Source organism: Colobus angolensis, unplaced genomic scaffold (genome assembly GCF_000951035.1).
Source record: "Colobus angolensis palliatus isolate OR3802 unplaced genomic scaffold, Cang.pa_1.0 Scaffold102, whole genome shotgun sequence".
Taxonomy (NCBI): Eukaryota; Metazoa; Chordata; class Mammalia; order Primates; family Cercopithecidae; genus Colobus; species Colobus angolensis.
Window position 1 is genome coordinate 6,729,702 of NW_012111142.1, and position 20,243 is coordinate 6,749,944.

At 43.1% G+C, this 20,243-nt stretch overlaps 1 protein-coding gene across 1 annotated transcript; it reads right to left on the reverse strand.

The window, feature by feature from the left end:
* Window positions 1-16,530: 16,530 nt before the first annotated feature.
* LOC105511181 (prohibitin-like) lies at window positions 16,531-17,344 on the reverse strand. Its single transcript, XM_011941295.1, has 2 exons — window positions 16,928-17,344; window positions 16,531-16,581 (listed from the first exon to the last, which is right to left on the reverse strand). Exons 1-2 carry the CDS (start codon window positions 17,342-17,344, stop codon window positions 16,531-16,533), a joined length of 468 nt encoding a protein of 155 aa, XP_011796685.1.
* Window positions 17,345-20,243: the final 2,899 nt, after the last annotated feature.

The window sequence follows — 20,243 nt, forward strand, 5'->3', positions numbered from 1 at the left end:
TAAGGCTGAGAGCAGAAACCATTCATTTACTCTCATGCTCCCAATGGATATTTATTGAGCATCCACAGTGTGCTAGACACTGCACCTGGCACATGTCACATCCCTAATTTTGACCCAGTGGTCTACAGAGCAGGTCCTCACAACCCTGTACTGCAAACAGAACAAGGGTGCTAATCTCTATCATACAGACAGGGGCTGGGCAGGCCCCTGAAGGCACCTCCCACACTGAGTTAAGAGTTCTTGTACAACAAGGATGCTAGCTTCAACTCCTGGCATAGAGTAGGCTCTCTGAAGAGTGAGTTTGCACGAGTGAATCAAGCACTGGAATTTAGGCCTCTCAGATCTGAGAATCCTTACTGTCTCATTCAAGTCTTAGGAGGGGGACCCCTGCCCTCAACCCCAGAGCCTCTTTGCTATCCTATTCCTGAATGAAACATGTACCAACAGGCAAAAGTGAGATCATCTTGTAAGCATCCCGGCACTTCTTCCTATGCAACAGAAGCTGAGTCAGGGCCAGATCAGAGTTGGGGGAGGTGGGAGCCTGAGCCAGGCTGGCCCCTACTTTAATTCCTCCTGTTTAAGGGACAAGACAAATTTAGGCTTGACCCCCCATGGGTCCAAGAGGGTGGAAGTACACGGTGACAGGAGGATCCAGACAATCCGTAGCACCTGGAGTTAGGGGAGGTCCAAGCTGATTTCCCTTTCATTCTCAAAGGGGATCTCTGAAGGGGACACAATTTGCTGCCTATAATAGCAGCCCCTGCCCTGTTCCAGTCTCCTCAGTCACCCTTAGACCTAGACCAAAACTCTGTCGATGGTTTTCCTAGCAATGCTGGAAGCCATGTGTTCACCCTCATCACCACAAGCACATCTCCAAATGGGCCTCTCTTGAAACAGGCTCAGTAAGGCCTATCTTAAGTCTCTCCCATAGGCCAGACTCTACAATGGGTAGAAGGGGTATAGTGTGAAGATGTGTACAAGCTGCTTCAGAAACACTTGGAGGGAGCAGCACTCTGCTTAGAGGAATTTAGGAAGGCTTCATAGGGGAGCTGGGGTTTGAATCGGGCCTTTAAGCATGAGGAGGGTTTTTGTTTTTTTTTTTCCAGCTAGAGAAGAGGGAGAAGAGCACCATAAGTCAAGGGACCAGCATGGAGCACAGAAGAGCATGGCAAGTGTTTCGGGGAGTGGCCACATGTGGAAGGGCATGTGGATGTGGCCATTGAGTGGCAGGGCAAGCCTGGGACTGGCTTAGGGAGGGCTCTGAGTGCCATGCTTCAGGTCTTGGACCAGCTGCATAGGGTGAGAGGAACATAGGTGGTTTCTAAGCAGGGAAGCAATGATACTGTGGTCAGAACACTCTTGCAGCTCTGGAGATTATTTTCATGGGGGGTAGGGAGAGTGAGATTTGATGGAGACCAGCAAGGAGGCTGCAGCACTGGTCTAGGTGAGAGGCAGTAAGAGTTTGAATGAGGCAAATGGCTGTGGGGAAAGAGAAAGGTGGACAAATCTGAGAGACATTGGGCAGATAGAATAAACAGAACTCAAGGCATGATTGGACAAGACAGCAAGGAGTTAGAAGGACTCCAGGCTTCCTGCAAGGGCTTTAGGGGATGATGGTGTCACCAGGTGGGGAATTTGGAGAGAGAACAGATTGGGGGAAAGAGCAAAAATTCCATTTTCAACCGGTGAGCTTGAAGTTTCTGTCTGATATCAGGTGAGATGCTATGGCAGCTGGACACATGAATCTGAGCTCCTGGAGCCATAGGCGGTAGCGCTATCCAGAGGTGGATGGAGGGAGAGGTTGTACAGAAACAAGCAAGGCACTGAGAACCATATTACGATGAGAGAAGGAAACAACACACCATCCTTTTGAGCCTCCGTGTCTTCTAGAACTCAGGACTGCTATTGGTAGAAAGATTCTTCAGTCTTCAAACTGAATATGCAGACATCAAGATTAGATTTACACCTTCTGGCTGGAACAAACATTTACCTATCCCAGAATCCCAAGATTTTGCTAAAACATATTAGCTTTTCATTTAAAAATCTTTATTTCCTTAAAACACAACAAATTTCAGTCTGTGGTGGGAGGCAGAAAGAGCTCAACCTAGAATGAAAGCTCAGTGTTTGAGGCAGCCCTTTCCTCAGCTAGCTCTTACCTACATGGTATTGTCCAAGATTCCTTGTACAAGATTAGCAGATTTTCTCTGTATTACCAATTTACATATTTTTCTTCCAGCCATCAAAAAGAGTGTTTCAGGATTTTAAAATTTCCTCCTGGCATTGTACACAATAAGGAATAGCAACATGGTCCCCAGCCACTGAGGCTCCCATGTGCCTAGGAGAAATTGTTTTCGGTACATGTTAGCCTGAAGCAAATCTACCATCAGCGTTTTCGTAAACCTCACAGAAAGAAGAAACAAAAGCTGTCGAAATGTGAAAATAATTAGGGAATAGACTTTCCCAGGGAACGAACATGGCCCACACTGTACAGAGGGAAGAACAAACAAACTTTGGAGAGGTTATGGAGCTGTAAAACCCTTGTTTATTTCTGAAAAAAGAAATAAAGTTGGAGAAAAGCCACTAGGTCTGCACAATAATAAATCGCGTTCCAGGGGGCGGGGAAGGAGGAGTGAGACTGTAAATTCAGAGTCAAAAACAAAGCAACATTCCAGCAGTCCCTGGTGGCGTGTGAACCTGCGCCATTTGATTTCTGGAGAGATCTGGCTCCTGCCAGTGTCAGTGTCCTCAGAGAGTCAAAGTGCCCTGCCTGGTTGCTCCTCGGGGTGGTCACCCATCAGAAAAGCATTTGGTTTGGGTTAAGTTATCTAAATCAAGTCTTACAGTTGTTCGACTTTCAAAAAGAAAGAAGAAAAGCAAAACACCCCAGTTCCCTCTTCTCAAGCTGAACTTTCCACAGCAGTTTCAGCGCTGACAGAAACTGCAAGGAGCTCAGTGAGGCGTGGCCAGGGCCGGCCCAGGAAGGCCCTGGAGGAAATTCCCACAGCCCAGTGCCCTTGGAAGGGGAGCTCCCTAGACCTCTTCCCGCCCTAGGCTGTAAGTAAATTTGCCTGTGAAAGGTCATAACGGTCTCTTGGCTAAGGGATTTTTCTCCAGGCAAACACCTCAGGTTTCTGGGAGAGACAGGTACAGTTTCCTGAAGTCAACCTCCTAGAAACACCGAGAGTAACTGAAAACCCTGCACCTCATAAAATGAAGATGGAGGTTGGGCACCAAGTTGCAGTTTTCACATGTGGTGAAGAGCCCAATAACGTTCTTTGCTTCAGATCTTCAGACTTTTTTTTTTTTCTCTATTTTTAAATGGAAATTCAAGCGAGGGAATTTAATTCATTGAATATTGACTGAGTGCCTACTACCTGCGTATGCCAGCTTTAAAAGCACTGTCTTATATACTCCGCATAACATGAGATAAATACCATTATCATTTGATATCACAGATGAGGAAGCGGAGCATCAGAGTTTACATGATTGACTCAGTAGCACACAGTACCACACAGTAAATGGTGGGAATAGAATGCAAACTACGGCCTCTACCTTCATTTCTCTTAATCACTAAGCTCTGCTGTTTGAGTAACACAAGGTTCCTGCCTACAGAAGCTAACTGGTTCAAAAATACAGGACATGAAATTTTTCTACAGTTAATTAGGTTCCCTGAGAGCTGAGTAACAATAATAACAATAATAGTGCTAAGAAACTACTAATTAATGAGCACTGACTATGTATGCCCATGCTAAGTGCTTTCCTGTATTATTTTAACCTTTCCACAAAAGCATCCTTTGAGGAAGGTGGTATTCCCATTTTACAAAGTAACTGAGTCAGAGAGCAGACAAGGATCTTCCCGAAGCTCACCCAGCTAGTAGGTGGCAGAACCATCTCAGAGTGTCAGCTAGGTTCTAGCAGTGGCTCAAAGATGGGTTCATGTGAAGAGTCTTGGGGTCTTGGTGGTCCCTGCAGAATATCACCGATAGGCATAATATTTTCTTTTTTAAATTTGAAATGACTAAATGTATAATTTTGTGCTAAGTCACATGCCATCTTAACAGGTGTCTGGGATGGGCAAAAACCAAAGACCTAAATGAAAGTATAGGGGTGAAAAAGTATGAGGGCAAAACATAAAATTAATACAACTCTATCTTTTCACTTCTTTCTCTCCTTGTAAAGTGAGTATAGAGGGTTCCTATTGAATTTCATCAGTGGGTCACATTGGTTCAGCTATTGCGTTCCACAAAAGGAGAGTTAGAACCCACCTCCGCCACCTGGCCGTGTTTTGTCTTTTTTTTTTTTGAGACGGAGTCTTGCTCTGTCGCCCAGGCTGGAGTGCAGTGGCGCGATCTCGGCTCACTGCAAGCTCCGCCTCCCGGGTTTACGCCATTCTCCTGCCTCAGCCTCCCGAGTAGCTGGGACTACAGGCGCCCGCCACCTCGCCCGGCTAGTTTTTTGTATTTTTTAGTAGAGACGGAGTTTCACCGTGTAGACCAGGATGGTCTCGATCTCCTGACCTCGTGATCAACCGTCTCGGCCTCCCAAAGTGCTGGGATTACAGGCTTGCCTCACCGCGCCCAGCCTGTCATTCTTTAGTACTAGTGTAAGAGCAGCTGCCCTTTATGGAGCCTCTACATATGACGGGTGGGTTTTTATCCTGTCTTAGAGAGGAGGAGATTCTGGCTTACAGAGCTGAAGTGATCTGCTCAAGATGAAATAGCCAGTTGGTGAAATTACTGAGACAAGCACTTAGGTCTGTGGAGATTTTCTGCAGGGCTATTTCAAATCCCCCACATTAGTTCCACGCCTCATTCTTATTTCTTTATTTCTGCTATTTTTCCCCTCCCTTGATGTCATAGTTTCCTTACCACAAACTTGGTGGCTCACAACAACACACGTTTATTCTCTTACAGTTCTGGAGGTCACAGGTCTGAAATCAGTGTCCCTGAGCTGAAATCAAGGTGTTGGCAGGGCTGCACTCTCTGCAGAGGATCCTGGGGAGACTCCATTTTCTTGCCTTTTCCAGTGTCTAGAGATACATTCCTTGTATTCCTTGGGTCATGGCCCCTTCCTCCATCTTCCCAGCCAGCAGCGTAGCATCTCTGTAGCTGATGCAGCACCCATGGCTGCTTTGAAGCAGTGTAATCTCCCTCTCTGCTTCTTTCCACACATTGCCTTCTTTTCTGTCTGTGTTAAATCTCCCTCTGCCTCTCTCTCAAAAGGGCACTTGTGATTGCATTTAGGACCCATCTGGACTATCCAAAATAATCTCACTAACTCAAGCGCCTTGACTTAATCACACCTTTTTCCATTTAAGGAAATAATGACAGCTTTCAGGGATGAGGACTTGATATCTTAGGGGAACATTTTTCAGCAACAGCACTTTACCTCAGAAAATTACACTTTGCATTATTTTTAGGGAAGTGGAAGTGGGATTAAGTTTGATCATTCACACTATCTTGCTTGGTCTGCTTGGTGACCGTGAACACTATATGTTTACTGATTTCTTTCCAGCTATTTAACTTTGTGAGCCAGTTGCCTCATTAGAGTGTCCAGTTCATGGTACCCTCTCCCTTACATGGTTGTTATGAGAAAATTTCACACAAGGCAACACCTACTCAACAGTAAAAGATAAGGAATTAAGCTCATGAGAAGGAGAAAAGTGCCTTTAGGGAGCTGATGACCAAATTGTGGCAATGTATCCCACATACACATGAAAAGTTGCTAATGCCAAGGATTGTTTACTAATTCACAAGCCATGGAGGACAAATTGAAATTCAGAAGAGAAAGTGTCCCATGAGCTGAAGAGGTCAGAGAAGGCTGGAGGGGCTGCAGCCTGCATCGAGTTTTGAATAGTAGGTAGGATTTGTAACAAGTAGAAGGAAGCTACCATACTTGAACATCTTCTATGGGCTGAACCTTTCATACCTGTCATCTCATTTATTTCTTACCACAACCTTGGGTGGTGAGTATTATATGTTTACAAATGCGGAAACCGAGGCTTGATCAGAGAGATTATGTCCCTTGCTCGGCTAGTAGATGGCAGGCAGAGCTGAGATCCAACCTTAATCTACCAGACAGGTGTGTGTTCTTTCTGCCCTCCAACATCTTTGGCCTGCCACCCTGGTCTCAGGGCTAAGTCATGGTAACATGGTCATGGTGTCCATTGCACAAAGGAAAGAAGATGCCACTGGTGCAGAGAAACGACACTACACAACATGAACACCTACAATAGTAGAGGTGGCCCACAGGCTAGATCAGACTTGAAGATATAGTTTTGGACGGGCTCACCCGAGGTTTAAAGAAAATATGAAGTCCATCCCTGCAGTTAAATTAAAAAAAAAAAAAAAAAGTCGCCTGGGCATGGTGGCTCACACCTATAATCCCAACACTGTGGGAGGCCAAATCAGGCAGATCACCTGAGGTCGGGAGTTCAAGACCAGCCTGACCAACATGGAGAAACTCTGTCTCTACTAAAAACACAAAATTAGTCAGGCATGGTGGCACATGCCTATAATCCCAGCTTCTCAGCAAGCTGAGGCAGGAGAATTGCTTGAACCAGGGAGGTGGAGGTTGCAGTGAGCCGAGATGCACCACTGCACTCCAGCCTGGGCAACAAGAGCAAAACTCTGTCTCAAAAAAAAAAAAAAAAAAGCCATCAACATAATGAAGGAGGTAGATTTTAATTCCTAACACCCACTTTCAGGCTTTAATCTCCAGGTTTCTATATGCATACAGGTTGGGGACTCTTGGTAAACCATATCTTTCAACATGCAGGCACTCATTTTGACAAACACATCAGATATTCTCTATCTTCAACATTGATTAAACTTCTAAATAATGTCAGTATACTTACTAAAGACGTATTAAAGCACACTTGGACGTTTGAGCCATACTTCCTAGAAGCCCTGCCACAGGTCCCTTCTTTAGCATCACTGAAGAAGCATCACATGACTATTTGAAATTAATAATACCTCTTGTCAGACATGTATTGGATTTGTGTACAAAACATTTTCCTATCCCTTTGTTCTTATTATCCTCAGAAAAGTGCTATGAGTTAGAGGTTCCTAGTCCCATACGTAGATGAGAGAATTCTTTAGATTGGCAGTGACCCTTATTGGAAAGAGCACTGTGTCTGGGTTCAAACTCTTGTGAAGTATCAAGCCAGGGCTTCCCTTTCCTGGCCTTAATGTCTCTACCATGTGGAGGTGGTCAGACAAGATTGCTTGTACCAACCCATCTACTCTGAAATTCTGTGAAAGAAGAGCAGAATTTTACAACTGTAAACATATTCACCCTCCTTTGCAATGACACAAAACGGCTCCAATTTAAAATAAACTGTGAACCTTGGTGGGCAGGTTTAGAGCTTTAGTATCTATTTTCCTCTTCTGACCCAGTTCTGCCCATATTTCTGTAGGCCCAGAACACCTTGCCATGTCTCCTTAGCATGGGTTTTTAGAAGGAATGAATTCCTGACTGTGAAAACCTAAACTGGTCCTCTGAAGAAAGTGAGGCTCAGAGAGGTTCAGTACCTTGCCTGGGGACACACAGCTGGTGAATGACATTGTTCAATGCAAGCAGCACACAGCACAGCAATAGTCTGTGTAGAGGTGTTCCAGGTAAGAGCATTTTCTCTGTGATTCCTCCTGGGGCTGAATGTCAGGTGAATTCAGATCTGTCCTTGAGGTTAGGCCCTTTTAGGTCAGATTCGAGAAGCAACCCTTGGCCTTTTGGAGGTCTGAGGCCTCTGCTTTTAAAATATACAGAGGGCCCAATGGCATTACAAGGCAAGGCTGTGGATATATCTGAGCCAATGTGGACACATGTTTGGGTCTGAAGCCAAAGGTTCACAATTGGCTGGAGTGGCCCAGTGGGTGACGGTTTGTCTAGCTGATGGTCTGGCACCGTCATAAGTCACAGCCTCAGGAAACAGAGCCATGTGCTTGGAGATGGCACCGCCTGGGACACCCTGAGCCCTGGTCTGTAGCATCCTCTCCACCTATCTTTACTTTGTTTTCCTCCTCTGGAAAACAAGAAGACAACGTGAATTCCCAGAACTGTTCTGAAGCATAAGACCACCAACTTCACATCTCAGCTTGTTTCCTTGCTGTGTGATTTGGGGCATGGTGTTTAATCATCTGAGCCTGGCTTTCCTCATCTGTCAAATAAGCATAACAATGATGTCTCCAAAAGGTTATGGTTCAGATGAGATAAAATCCTAAGAGTAAGGAGCCTAGCGCTTAGGATCAAGGCAGCCAATTTTGTTAGATTCTGAAAGGGTTTTAGGAAACACTAAGAGCCGCTGCAGTCTACGGTGGAGGTGAAGGCAGCATCACTGCTGTGTTGTTGTTACTATTCTTGACAGGTGGGCCTGGATGAGAGGTCTGAGGCGAGTCGGGGAAGACATGAGTCATGTGAGGGCAGCCCCCGGAGCTCCCAGTGCAAGAAGCACTGCATTTTAGACTAGTTGTAGAATTCATTCCACTTTTTTTTTTCAGCCCCAAAGACACTGGAAAAAATAAAAAATAAAAAGCAAACCACAGCATTTGCAAGCCTCCCACTGGTTTTGCCTTTCTTCCCCCCACGTATTGTTTTTGGGAAGGGCAGTTTCAGCCACAGCGCTGTCAAGAAAACAAGGTGGTTTCCCTTGACCCTTGGCAACCAACGCATGCTTTTTCCTACGCTTTGGTGCAGAAGCCCACAAGTGATTTTTTAGAATATAAAATTCTTCTCTATAAATAAGCCCTTATGCTTTCTGCTGTGGGTCTTGGAGGGGTGAGTTTCTTCTTCTTTCTGAACTCAATAAGGGCTAAGATCTCCTCCACAGAGAAACTGCACATTGCAAAGCAAGGGATATTTTGGGGAATCACCTGCCATTGTGTTTTCCATCAATGCAGGAATGGCAAAGTTCTGGAACTTTTACTTAAAGATTCCTCAAGAAGACCTATAGCCTCCACAGAATATCCCAGCCCCTCTTCCCCTAGAGATTTTACTACTGCTACCCTTACTGGCTTTCCAGAGTCTGACAAATTAAGCATTTATAGGGATTGACTCAGTAACCCCAGAGCAGTGGAAAGAGGATGAGTTTTAGAGTCCAGAGACCTGGGTTTGAAGGTTAACTTTGCTCCTGACTAATTGTGTGATTCTGGACAAAAGGCTCAAAAGGCTTCTATAATTTTGGGCAAGTTACTTAACATCTATGTTAAATGTATGCCTGTCTTGTTTTCAGGATTCCTGAAATAGATATAAATGGTCCATAACTCGTGGAGCTGTGGTGAAAATTAAACGGAAAAAAAATGCATTTGAAGCCCCAAGTACACAGTAGGTACTCAATAAATGGTAATCGGTACTAGGTAAATTCTCAGCATGACTAGTTATCATCAAGAAAAAGAAGGCTGGCCGGGCGCGGTGGCTCAAGCCTGTAATCCCAGCACTTTGGGAGGCCGAGACGGGCGGATCACGAGGTCAGGAGATCGAGACCATCCTGGCTAACATGGTGAAACCCCGTCTCTACTAAAAAATACAAAAAAAACTAGCCGGGCGAGGTGGCGGGCGCCTGTAGTCCCAGCTACTCGGGAGGCTGAGGCAGGAGAATGGCGTGAACCCGGGAGGCGGAGCTTGCAGTGAGCTGAGGTCCGGCCACTGCACTCCAGCCTGGGCGACAGAGCGAGACTCCGTCTCAAAAAAAAAAAAAAAGAAAAAGAAGGCTAATGCAGCACGGACTTGGAAGTGGGATTTGATGAAGGGACAACCATTTATAGGGATAGGGACAGAGCTAAGGAAACAAATAAGAGATGTTGTAGCACTCAGAGACTTGCAGCACTGGGGAACCATTACTATCCTGAATCTGCAAGGACAGGAGGAGGGCGAGATGTTGCTGAAGCCATAGAAGAGGGGCTGCTGGCAGGAGCTATGGTTGCAGAGGAACCCGACCACTGACAGACCCTGGCACAGAAGCAGGGAAAGAACTGGAGGAAATTCCCAACCTCTTTCTCCTCCCACCCTTTAATCTCTTGCTGATGCCTACCACTGGCTAAACCCAGCTGGAAGATAGGGGGCAAAGGAGACCCCCGAGACAATCAGGGGCATTAACCTCCCTATGGCACAGTGCAGACCAGAGAACAGATCTGGATGGAAAGGGGGTAGAAATGGAGAATCACCAGGTCAGTCAGAGAGAATTTATTGTGATTCACATATTGGCTAGTGTTAGTCCATCCAAATCATGAATAAATCTCCTGCAAAAATCCTAAAGTGGTGACTGTGATCACATCACTTCAGGTAGAAAAACAGCACATTGGACTCCAGTGCCTAAAGAAATGAGTTCCCCTCTCACTAGGCATTCTGACCCAGGCCCTATCTCTCAGCTTATCTCCTGCCTCTCCCCTTCTGGCGTTCTCTGGAATGCACATGCCCTGTCATGCTTCCCTGCTTTCCACTAACAGTTCTGTTTGAAACTCGACGGGTGAAAATTTGCTGGGTGAAAATTCTCACCAATCCTCTGCCCCTATCTTCCTCTGATTGGCCAACTTCTCATCCTGCAACAGTTAGGCCAGTCATTGCCTTCTCTGCGAAACATACCTAACCAATCCTTCTCTATGTCCCCGTACCTCTAGAAGCAGCAGAGAGTTACAAGCGGGGCTATTCCTGGTTGCCCTAGTTCCTAGCTGCATTGTGCGCTTGCCACTTAATAATGTTGGTATGTAATTATCATCATCTATAAAGTGGGCTGATAATAGTGTCCATCACATAGGGTTTGCCTAGGGAAGAAATAAGTCCATGTATACAAATCAATTAAAGCAATGTCTAGCATATAGTAAGTATGTAATAAGAATAGATATTGACTAACTTAGTTTTATTTTTTATTACCATTTCGTCATAGCACTTAACTCACTGTAGTATAATTCAACGTTTTATTCCACCATTGATTCTGTGAGCAACTCAAGAATAGAGTCTATGTGTGTATTCCCAATGCCTGGCATAGTATTTGGCACATAGTAGGTGCTCAGTAAATGTTGGATGAGTGAGTGAGTTAGTGAATGAGTACATGCATGATACGAGGACTCAAAGTGAGTTTTTGGAATCTGGTTTGAGTTTTCATGTGAAGCACACTATATGCCTTTTTTCAAGAATTTGAATAGCAAAGAAGTCAGGTCCAAAAACATTAAGTCCTGCCAGAGTGAGATGGGGCCACTCAGCAGGACAACACTCCCGTAGGCCTAGTTTGGGTGGATCCCTGCCCTGAGCGGCCAGCCAGTTTCTAATCTAATTGTGTGATAAAAGAAACACCTCCTCCACCCTTCACACTTCCTCCTCCCACATTAGAAACCAAGAGTAATGATCTGCATTTGTGCCAGAGCCCCAGCCATCACTGGGGAAGACACACATGTTCCCCTGTTCAGGCAAAATCATCCTCAGGGCATGCCGGGGTGGAGGGGTCTGATCAGAGAATCCAGGGTTCTGGGATGTTCTAGGGGTCATCTCAGTCCTGAGAGCAGGTGTGTGCTTGGGGAGTGGAGGACACAGAACCTCTGCTCCAGGCCCTCAGCATCTGGACACACTTCTGGACTTCTAGTACTCCTTCCTTACTTCCATTGACTCATGTACTCTCTTACCTGTTTCCTCCCATCACATTCCATAATATTCAATTAAGATAAAAGGCAAAATCCTGTACAGCCCTGCATTATCTGCCCCCTGGCAACACCTCAGCCCTCATTTCCTCCACCATCCCCCTCTCTCACCTACAGCAGGTAAGCAAACCCCTTAGCTTGTTTTGGCTGAGCAAACACACTTACTCTTTCCTTGCTTGGAATTTCTTGCCTTAGGCATCCTCTTGGCTCTATCCTCCTCATTCGTTCATTAGCTCTTTTATTTAACAGATAATTAAACATTTTTGTTAAATTTAAAATTTTCACTTTTAATTGTGGAAAAATAGACATAACATAAAACTTACCATGTTAACCATGTTTAGGTGTGCAATTCAGTGGCTTTAAGTTCATTCACACTGTTGTGCAACCATCATCACCATCCATCCCCAGAACATTCTTCATCTTCCAAAACTGAAACTCCATACTCATTAAACAATAACTCTCCATTTCTCCTTTTCCCCAGCTCCTCACAACCACCATTCTACTTCCTGTTTCTATGAACTTGACTACTCTAGGTTCCTCATAGGAGTGGAATTATACAGTATTTGCCCCCTTTGTATCTGGCTTATTTTACTTAATATGATGTCCTCAAGGTTCATCCATGCTGTGACATATCTCCGAATTTCCTTCCTTTTTAAGGAAGGCTGAATAATATTTCATTGTATGTATAGGCCACATTTTGTTTATCCGTTCATCTGTTAATGGACACTTGAGTAGCTTCCACCCTTTTTCCATGATAAATAATGTTTCTACGCATGTGGGTGTACAAATATCTCTTCAAGTCCCTACTCTCATTTCTTTGGGGTATACACCCAGAAGTGGTATTGTTGAATCATATGGTAATCCTATATTTTTTAATAAACTGCCATACTGTTTTGTTGTGTAATTGCACAATGTCACATTTCCACCATTGAGGCACAAGAGTTCCAATTTCTCTACATCTTCATTAACATTTGTTATTTTCTGTTGTTGTTCTTTTTTTTAATGGTAGTTATTCTATTCTAATGACTGTGACATGGTATCTCATGGTGAACAGACTATTTTTCGAGCACCTACTATGATCCAGATCTAAACTGGATGATTGTCAGAGCATGCAAGTAAAATCTAGTCCATGCCTGCCAGGAAGGGAGAGGGCAGCAAAATAAACCAGAAGTGAACCACGCATGAAACTGAGCCCCTTACTGATAGTCTCTCATTTGATCCTTACAATCTCCCTAAGGTGGGTGTAATTATCCCATTTTAGTGAAGAAACCAATATTCACCAAAGTTCAGTAACTTGCATTCTGGTCATAGAACTAATATACGTGACCCAACTGAAAACACATGTTTTTGAGACTTAAAAGCTCTTTTGTCTATGACAGTTATTCTCAAATACTTTTTTTTTTAATTTAACTGAGCAGAAAAATATAAAAATAACTTCGAGGCATTGATAGAGTGTTGCCAACTTTTTATTTGGCAAAATGAGAACATTGGAAATCAATTAATTTATGATCTAATGTCACTGTCCCTGCATAAAAAGAAATTTTAACCACATACCCTTTGGGAAAACACACAAACACACACACACACACACACACACGCATGATAAAAGAAAGTTTATTCAACTGAATAAACTGAGCTTTGTAAGAACCCCACTTCATTGCCAGTATTTTCCTCATTTCCCATGATCCGCAGTAGTGAGCATCATGTCTCAAACTACCAGTCCTTGGCTTCTAGGTGTGGAGTAAACCAGTCTTCCAGGCCCTCAGGTGCTGTGTAGGTGTCGTGGGAAATGCCAAGCCAAACGTGAGTCTGCCTTCAAAAACTACAGAAGACAAATGTAGTCATGCACAGGGCAGAGAGAATTAAGGGTTCTTGCTGCTTAGCCAGCCTACTTTGCGAACAAGGAGGTGAGAAGGTTCACCAAACCTCACCATTTCTGCCGCTTTTATAACCTCTCCTGAATTTTCCTCTCTTTCACCTCTGAATCAGGTTCCATTTTCCAGAGGGAAGTAAAAACTTCTATGTACAAAAGCCACCATAAACAAAGAGAAAAGATGAGGTGTGAATGGGGAAAGTAGTTGCTAAATATATAAAATACACAAAGGTTTGCATTAAGAATATGTAAGATTTCAGTAGGGAGGCTGGGCGCGGTAGCTCATGTCTGTAATCCCAGCACTGTGGTAGGCTGAAGGGGGCAGATCACCTGAGGTCAGGCATTCGAGACCAGCCTGACCAACATGGCGAAACCCTTCCTCTACTAAAAATACAAAGATCAAAGATTAGCAGGACATGGTGGCACCAGCCTGTAATCCCAGCTACTTGGGAGGCTGAGGTAGGAGAATCGCTTGAACCCAGGAGACAGAGGTTGCAGTGAGCCAATATCCTACCATTGCACTCCAGCCTGGGCAACAGGTCAAGACTCCGTCTCAAAAAAAAAAAAAAATAGAATTTAGTAAGGAAATCAATAAGCAAAAAGAGCCCACTATAGCCCTGCCTTCAGCCTTGCCTGAGTCTACACTGTTGTCCACACAGCAAGCAGAGTAATTGCTGTAAAGTAAAGCATTGCAGCGGATTGTTCGTGTGGTTGACCAGCTCAAGATTTGGGACTAGGCTGCCTGGTTTTCATCCCAACTCCTCATTTCTACCTTTCTGACTTGGAGCAAGTTATTTAACCTCTCTGGGTTTCAATTTATCTCTAGCTAAGGACAGGTGTGCAAGCTTCATAGGGTTGTTATATAAAATAAGTAAACTACTACTTCTGGAAGTTAGAGCATTACCTGGCATGTGGTGTTTAAGAATTACTAGCATCACCTGCGGGAAGCCCTCCAAGACATTCTTCCCTCTGCCCCTAGGCTTTGTGCTTCCATAAGATCCTGAGGATGCTTTTATCAGAGTGTTCATATATTTTAAATATATAGTACTTATATATTTTAAAAACTTGCTGGGCAAGGTGGCTCATGCCTGTAATCCTAGAATTTTAGGGGGCCGAGGCAGGCAGATCACCTGAGGTCAGGAGTTCAAGACCAGCCTGCCAACATGGCAAAACCTTGTCTCTACTAAAAATACAAAAATTAGCCAGGCATGGTGGTGCATGCCTGTAATCCCAGCTACTCTGGAGTCTGAGGCAGGAGAATCATTTGAACCCAGGAGGCAGAGGGTTGCAATGAGCCAAGACTGCGCCACTGCACTCCAGCCTGGGTGACAGAGTGAGACTCCTTCTCAAAAATAAATAAATACATAAATAAATAAAAATAAAAAACTATAAAATATTCACTATGCAGGAAAATACAGACAATGTAATGAATGGTCATGTCTCTTTCATTTCACTCTTCAAATCTTATCATTTTGTCTTATTTGATTCAGATATTTTAAGAAGAGTTCAAACATTACTATAAAGCTGCGGCTCCTTGTGTGTCAATCTCCAATCCTATTCCCTTCTATCACTCCCCAGATGTGGCCACTATTCTGATTTTAATGTTTGCTATTCCCTTGCAAACGTTTATACTTTATCCATAACAATTGTAATAATTTTGCATATAGTAAAACTTTATATAAATGATATCATACTATAAATATCCAGCAACATTTTATCTTTGAGATTGGTCAACATTTTATCTTTGAGATTTATTCATGTAGAATTATGTACTCTGTATTTTGTAGTTGCCATTTACCATGTTAAGGAAGATCCCTACTCTTTCTAGTTTCCTGAGTCTGCCATGGATGGATATTGCTTTTTCTGCATCTATTATCACGTAGTTTTTCTTTATTCTGTTAATAGGATGGATTACAGTCTTTGATTTTTTTCAATGATGAATCACCTTGCATTCTTTGTATTAATCCCACTTGGTTGTGAGCTGTTATCCTTTTCGTGTACTACTGGATTTGATTTGTTAATATTTTGTTTAATTTTCTTTTATTTTATTGTGCTGTGTCTGGTTTGAGTATCAGGATAATGCTGGTCACATAAAAGGAGTTGGGAATGTTCCTTTTTCTCTATTTTTTGAAAGATTGTATACAATTGATGTTATTTTTTCCTTTAATGTTTGGTGCAGTTCACCAGTGAAGGCCCAAACTTTCCTTCATTGGAAAGTCTTTAACTATAAACTCAATTTCTTTAGTAAATATAGGACTATGTAGGTCACATATCTCTTCATGAAGTGAGTTTTGGTAGTTTGTGTGTTTTAAGAAAACGGACCATTTTATCTAAGCTGTCAAATTTATGAGTCATTTACAGTATGTCAATTATCCTTTAAAATCTGTGAGTTCTGTGGTGATAGCCTCTTGTTTTGTTCCAGATATTGGTAAATTACATCTCTTCTCTTTTTATCTTGTGCTTTCTTCATTCCTAAAGTCCAAGTATTTTTGTTGTTTTTATCATTTCCTCTCCATGTGAAGAACTTCCTTTAGCATTTATTTTAGAGCAGGTCTACTAGTAGCACATTTTGTTGGTTTTCCTTTATCTGAAAATATGTTAATTTTGTCTTTGCTCCTGAAGGACATTTTCACTAGATACAGAATTCTGGGTTTGCAGCTCTTTTCTCATAGGCTTTCAAAAATGTTGTTCCACTGTTTTCTGGTCTCCATGGTTTCTGATGAGAAATATGCAGTCATTGTTCCCCAATGTTTTCTGGTTTCTTTCAAGATGTTTTTCATTGTATTCGGTTTCATCATATGTCTTGGTGTATTTTACTTTGAATTTATCTTGTTTGTGGTTTCTTGAGCTTTTTAAAACTGTAAATCTATGGCCTTCATCAAATCTGAGATCTGAAGTGATTTTCCATCACTTTAAGCCAATCATGAAATTTCATAGTGATTTCTGGGGTGGGGGCAGAAGGAAGGCAATGTTAAATATCATCAGGGCTGTGGCCCAGTCAGCCTGCGGAGGTGCAGGCAAGGTGAGCCCTCACTGGGGCAACTGGAGGAGCACAGACGGCCCTGCCGGCAGGTAGGTGATGTTATGAGAGCGTGAGAGCTGGTACATGATGTCCTCCGCAGCTTACAGCTTGCGCAGCTCAATCAGGCCGTCTGGGGGCCAGTGAGTTGGCAATCAGCTCAGCTGCCTTGGACTCACCCTCAGCAGAGACGATGGCTGCCTTTTCCTGCTGCCCAGCCTTTTCCACCATAAATCTGGCCCTGTCTGCTTCCTGCTGAGCCACCTGTTTGGCTTCCACCGCTTCTGTGAACTCCTTCCCGAAGGTCAGATCTGTCAAGGACACATCGTCTAGGATGAGCCCAAAGGTGGCTGTTTGCTCCATAAGGTCGTTGCTCATCTGCTTGGAGACCAGCTCTCTCTGGGTGATTAGTTCACCAGCATCAAAGCGAACCACCACTGACTTGAGTATCTTGATCGTGATGGACAGCAGCATGTGCTCATTATAGTTCTCTCCAGTGCTGGTGAAGATGTGAGGAAGCTGGCTAGCGACGGGCTGGAAGGGGATGCACAGTGTGATGTTGACATTCTGTAAATCTTTGCTACCAGTGATGACTGGCACATTACATGGTCGAGAATGGCAGTCAAAGGTAATTGGTTTCTGTACCCATAGGATGAGAAAGTGAGTCCCTTCCCCCACCACAGTGTCCTGTACTCCATGGAATCGGTCAAAGATGACAGCTCTTTGCCCAGCATCCACATTATATAAGGCAGAGTTCACCACACCTCCTGTAACAGCTAAGGCCAGGCCAAACTTGCCTACAGACTCAAACACTTTGACAGCCATGTTTTCTTCTGCTGGACCACTCACGCCTGCTTCCACTCTGACCTCCACATGAATTCCCCCAAATCTGAGAAGTTTTAGCCGTGATTTCTTCAAATATTTTCCTAATACTAATCTCTTTCTTCTCTTTTCTATCATTCTGTCTTTTCACTCCAATGGCATGAATGTTACATCTTTTGGTATTAGTTCACTTGTCCCTGAGACTGTTTATTGTTTTTTGGTTACTTTTCTGCATTTTTCAGATTAGACAGCTTCCATTGATCTATCTCAGTGGTCAGAAAACCTTGGTTCACAGGACAGATCTAGCTTGCCTGTTCATGAAATAAAGATTTGTTGAAACAGCTATTTCCATTAATTTACATACCATCTACGGCTGTTTTCATGCTATAGTTGCAGAGCTGAGGAGTTACAACATAGTTTGTAGTCATTCAATTCTGAAATATTTACTATCTGTAATATAGTAAATATTTACAGGAAAAGATGGCCAGACTAATTCCTCATCTTCAAGTTCACTGACTCTGTCTCCATTGTGTTACCGATCTCCTTCAGTGAATTATTTTATTTCTATCATTGTATTTTTTCATTATAAAATTTTCATTTTTTTCAATAGCTTCTATTTTCTTTGCTGAAAATGCCCATCTTTTCATTTGTTTCACTATTCACTAATATTTCCCAATTCATGGAGCTTAATTATAATTGTGTGTGCGTGTGTGTGTGTGTATGTGTGTGTGTATAATAGTTTCTTAAAGTCTTTGTTTATTCCACCATCAGCATCTGGGTCAATTGGTGTCTGTTGATTGGTTGATTGTCTTTTTCCTTTGAGAGTTGATGAGATTTTCTTGATTTTTTGTTATTTGTGTATTGACTAATTTTGAATTATATCTTAGACATTTGAATTATGTTATAATTCTCTGGATCCTGTTAAGATTCTTTGAAGAGGCTGGGTGTGGTGGCTTGCCTGTAATCTCAGCACTTTGGGAGGCCAAGATGTGTGGGTCAGTTGAGCCCAGGAATTTGAGACCAGCCTGGGAAATGTGGCAAAACCCTGTCTTTACAAAAAATACAAAAAATTTATCAGGCATAGTGGTGTGTACCTTTTGTCCCAGTTATTTGGGAGGCTGAGATGGGAGAAGCACCTGAGCCTAGGAAAGTTGAGGCTGGAGTGAGCTGTGATCATTCCATTGCACTCCAGTGTGGGTGTTGCAGTGAGACTCTATTTCAAAAAAAAAAGAAAAAGATTCTATGAAGAATGTTGATTTTTTTTAAAGCAATTAAAAGAGTTAGGCTCATACTACAACTCCCACCTTACCTTTTGTGGGCTGAGGTTCTAATGCTAGCTTCATTTTCAAAGTCTTTGCAGTGCTATTAGGGTATGCCCCATGTGGACACTATCCAGGGGCTGGTCTGGGACCTAGGAGATGGTCTACATTGTAGTTCAGTCTCAAAACCTTCATTATACTGTTTTGGGTCAGTTCCTTGTACATGAATCCTGGGAGTGAGCACAGGATTTCATACCCATATTTAGTAGACCACTTTTTCCACCTCCCTCTTTGCTATGATTTCCCCACTCTTCCATATGCAGGTTTGCATTTTCCTGGTGTGCTGCATTTTCCTGGTGTGCCAGGGTTTGAGCCTCCTGTGCTGTCAGACATTTTTCACAACTGTGTCCACTTTGAGAATGAAGCAGTTAGTAAAAGGAGGAACAAAATAATGGAGAACCCTTCATAGTCTTTAGACCACAGAAGTCTCTTTTCCCAGTTCTTTTGGTCAGAGGGAAGAATTTTCTCTTACACTTTTTATTAAGAAACCACTGTTGCCACCACCACTGCAGGAGTATAGTTCATGACTAAGGCTGGCTTTAGCACCAAGCTAGGAGAATAAAAAGAATAAAATGAAATGGAAGAACCCCTACAGTCTTTGTCCTGAAGAGCCCACCTTTCCAGTCTTCCAGCCAGAAAGAGAGAGTTCGTCTTGATGTTTTTACTGTCCATGTTTACTGTGCAGTTCAGAGATCCAGGCTGCCTAGGGTTTAAGCTAGGAGATACAGCAGGGGGAGAAAACCTCAAGAGGCTTAACCCTCCAGTGATGGTTGATTTTATGTGTCAATTTAACTGGGCATTGGGGTACCCAAACATTTGATCAAACAGTATTTTGGGTGTGTCTACAAGGTTTTTTGTGAATGAGATTAATATTTAGATTGATAGACTGAGTACGCAGATGGCCCTCCCCAGCGTGTATGGGTATCATCCAAACATCAGTTGAAGTCCTGAATAGAACAAAAAGACTGACCTTCCCATGAGTAAGAGGGAGCGCTTCCTGCCTGACTGACTTTGAGCTGGGACATTGTTTTTTTTCCTTCCTTCAAACTTGAGGCATCAGCTCTTCCTAGGTCTTGAGGCTGCCAGCTTGTAGACTGATTTTATACCAGTGGCTCTCCTGGTTCTCAGACCTTCAGATTCAGAATGGAACTACACCACCAGCTGTCCTAGGCCTCCAGCTCGCTGACTGAAGATCTTGAGACTTTTTAGCCTCTATAATCATATGATCGAATTTCTTACAATAAATCTCTCTCGATATATATATAGATATCTATCTATATATAGATATCTATAGCTAGATACATCTCTATGTGTGTATATATGTACATATATCTTTATATGTGTGTGTATATATACACACATAGAGAAAACAATACGTGTATATATACATCCTATTGGTTTTCTCTTGAGAATGCTGACTAATAACACCTCTGTATCAGTTGTGCTTTTAGTTTTTATTTCCCTTCCCAACCCACCTGTTATTGTTTATTTGTCAGAGTCCTCAGATAGTTCCTTACGTATTCTCTCCAGGCTCTTCAGTTGTCAATAGTAAGAGAGACAGATTAGAGTGTGCTCATTCCATT

Coding starts and splice junctions, on each gene's coding strand:
- LOC105511181 (XM_011941295.1), bottom strand. CDS start 17,344: ATGGCTGTCAAAGTGTTTGAGTCTGTAGGCAAGTTTGGCCTGGCCTTA. Junction 16,582..16,927: donor GCTTTGATGCTGGTGAACTA/ATCACCCAGAGA, acceptor CGCTCTCATAAC/ATCACCTACCTGCCGGCAGG.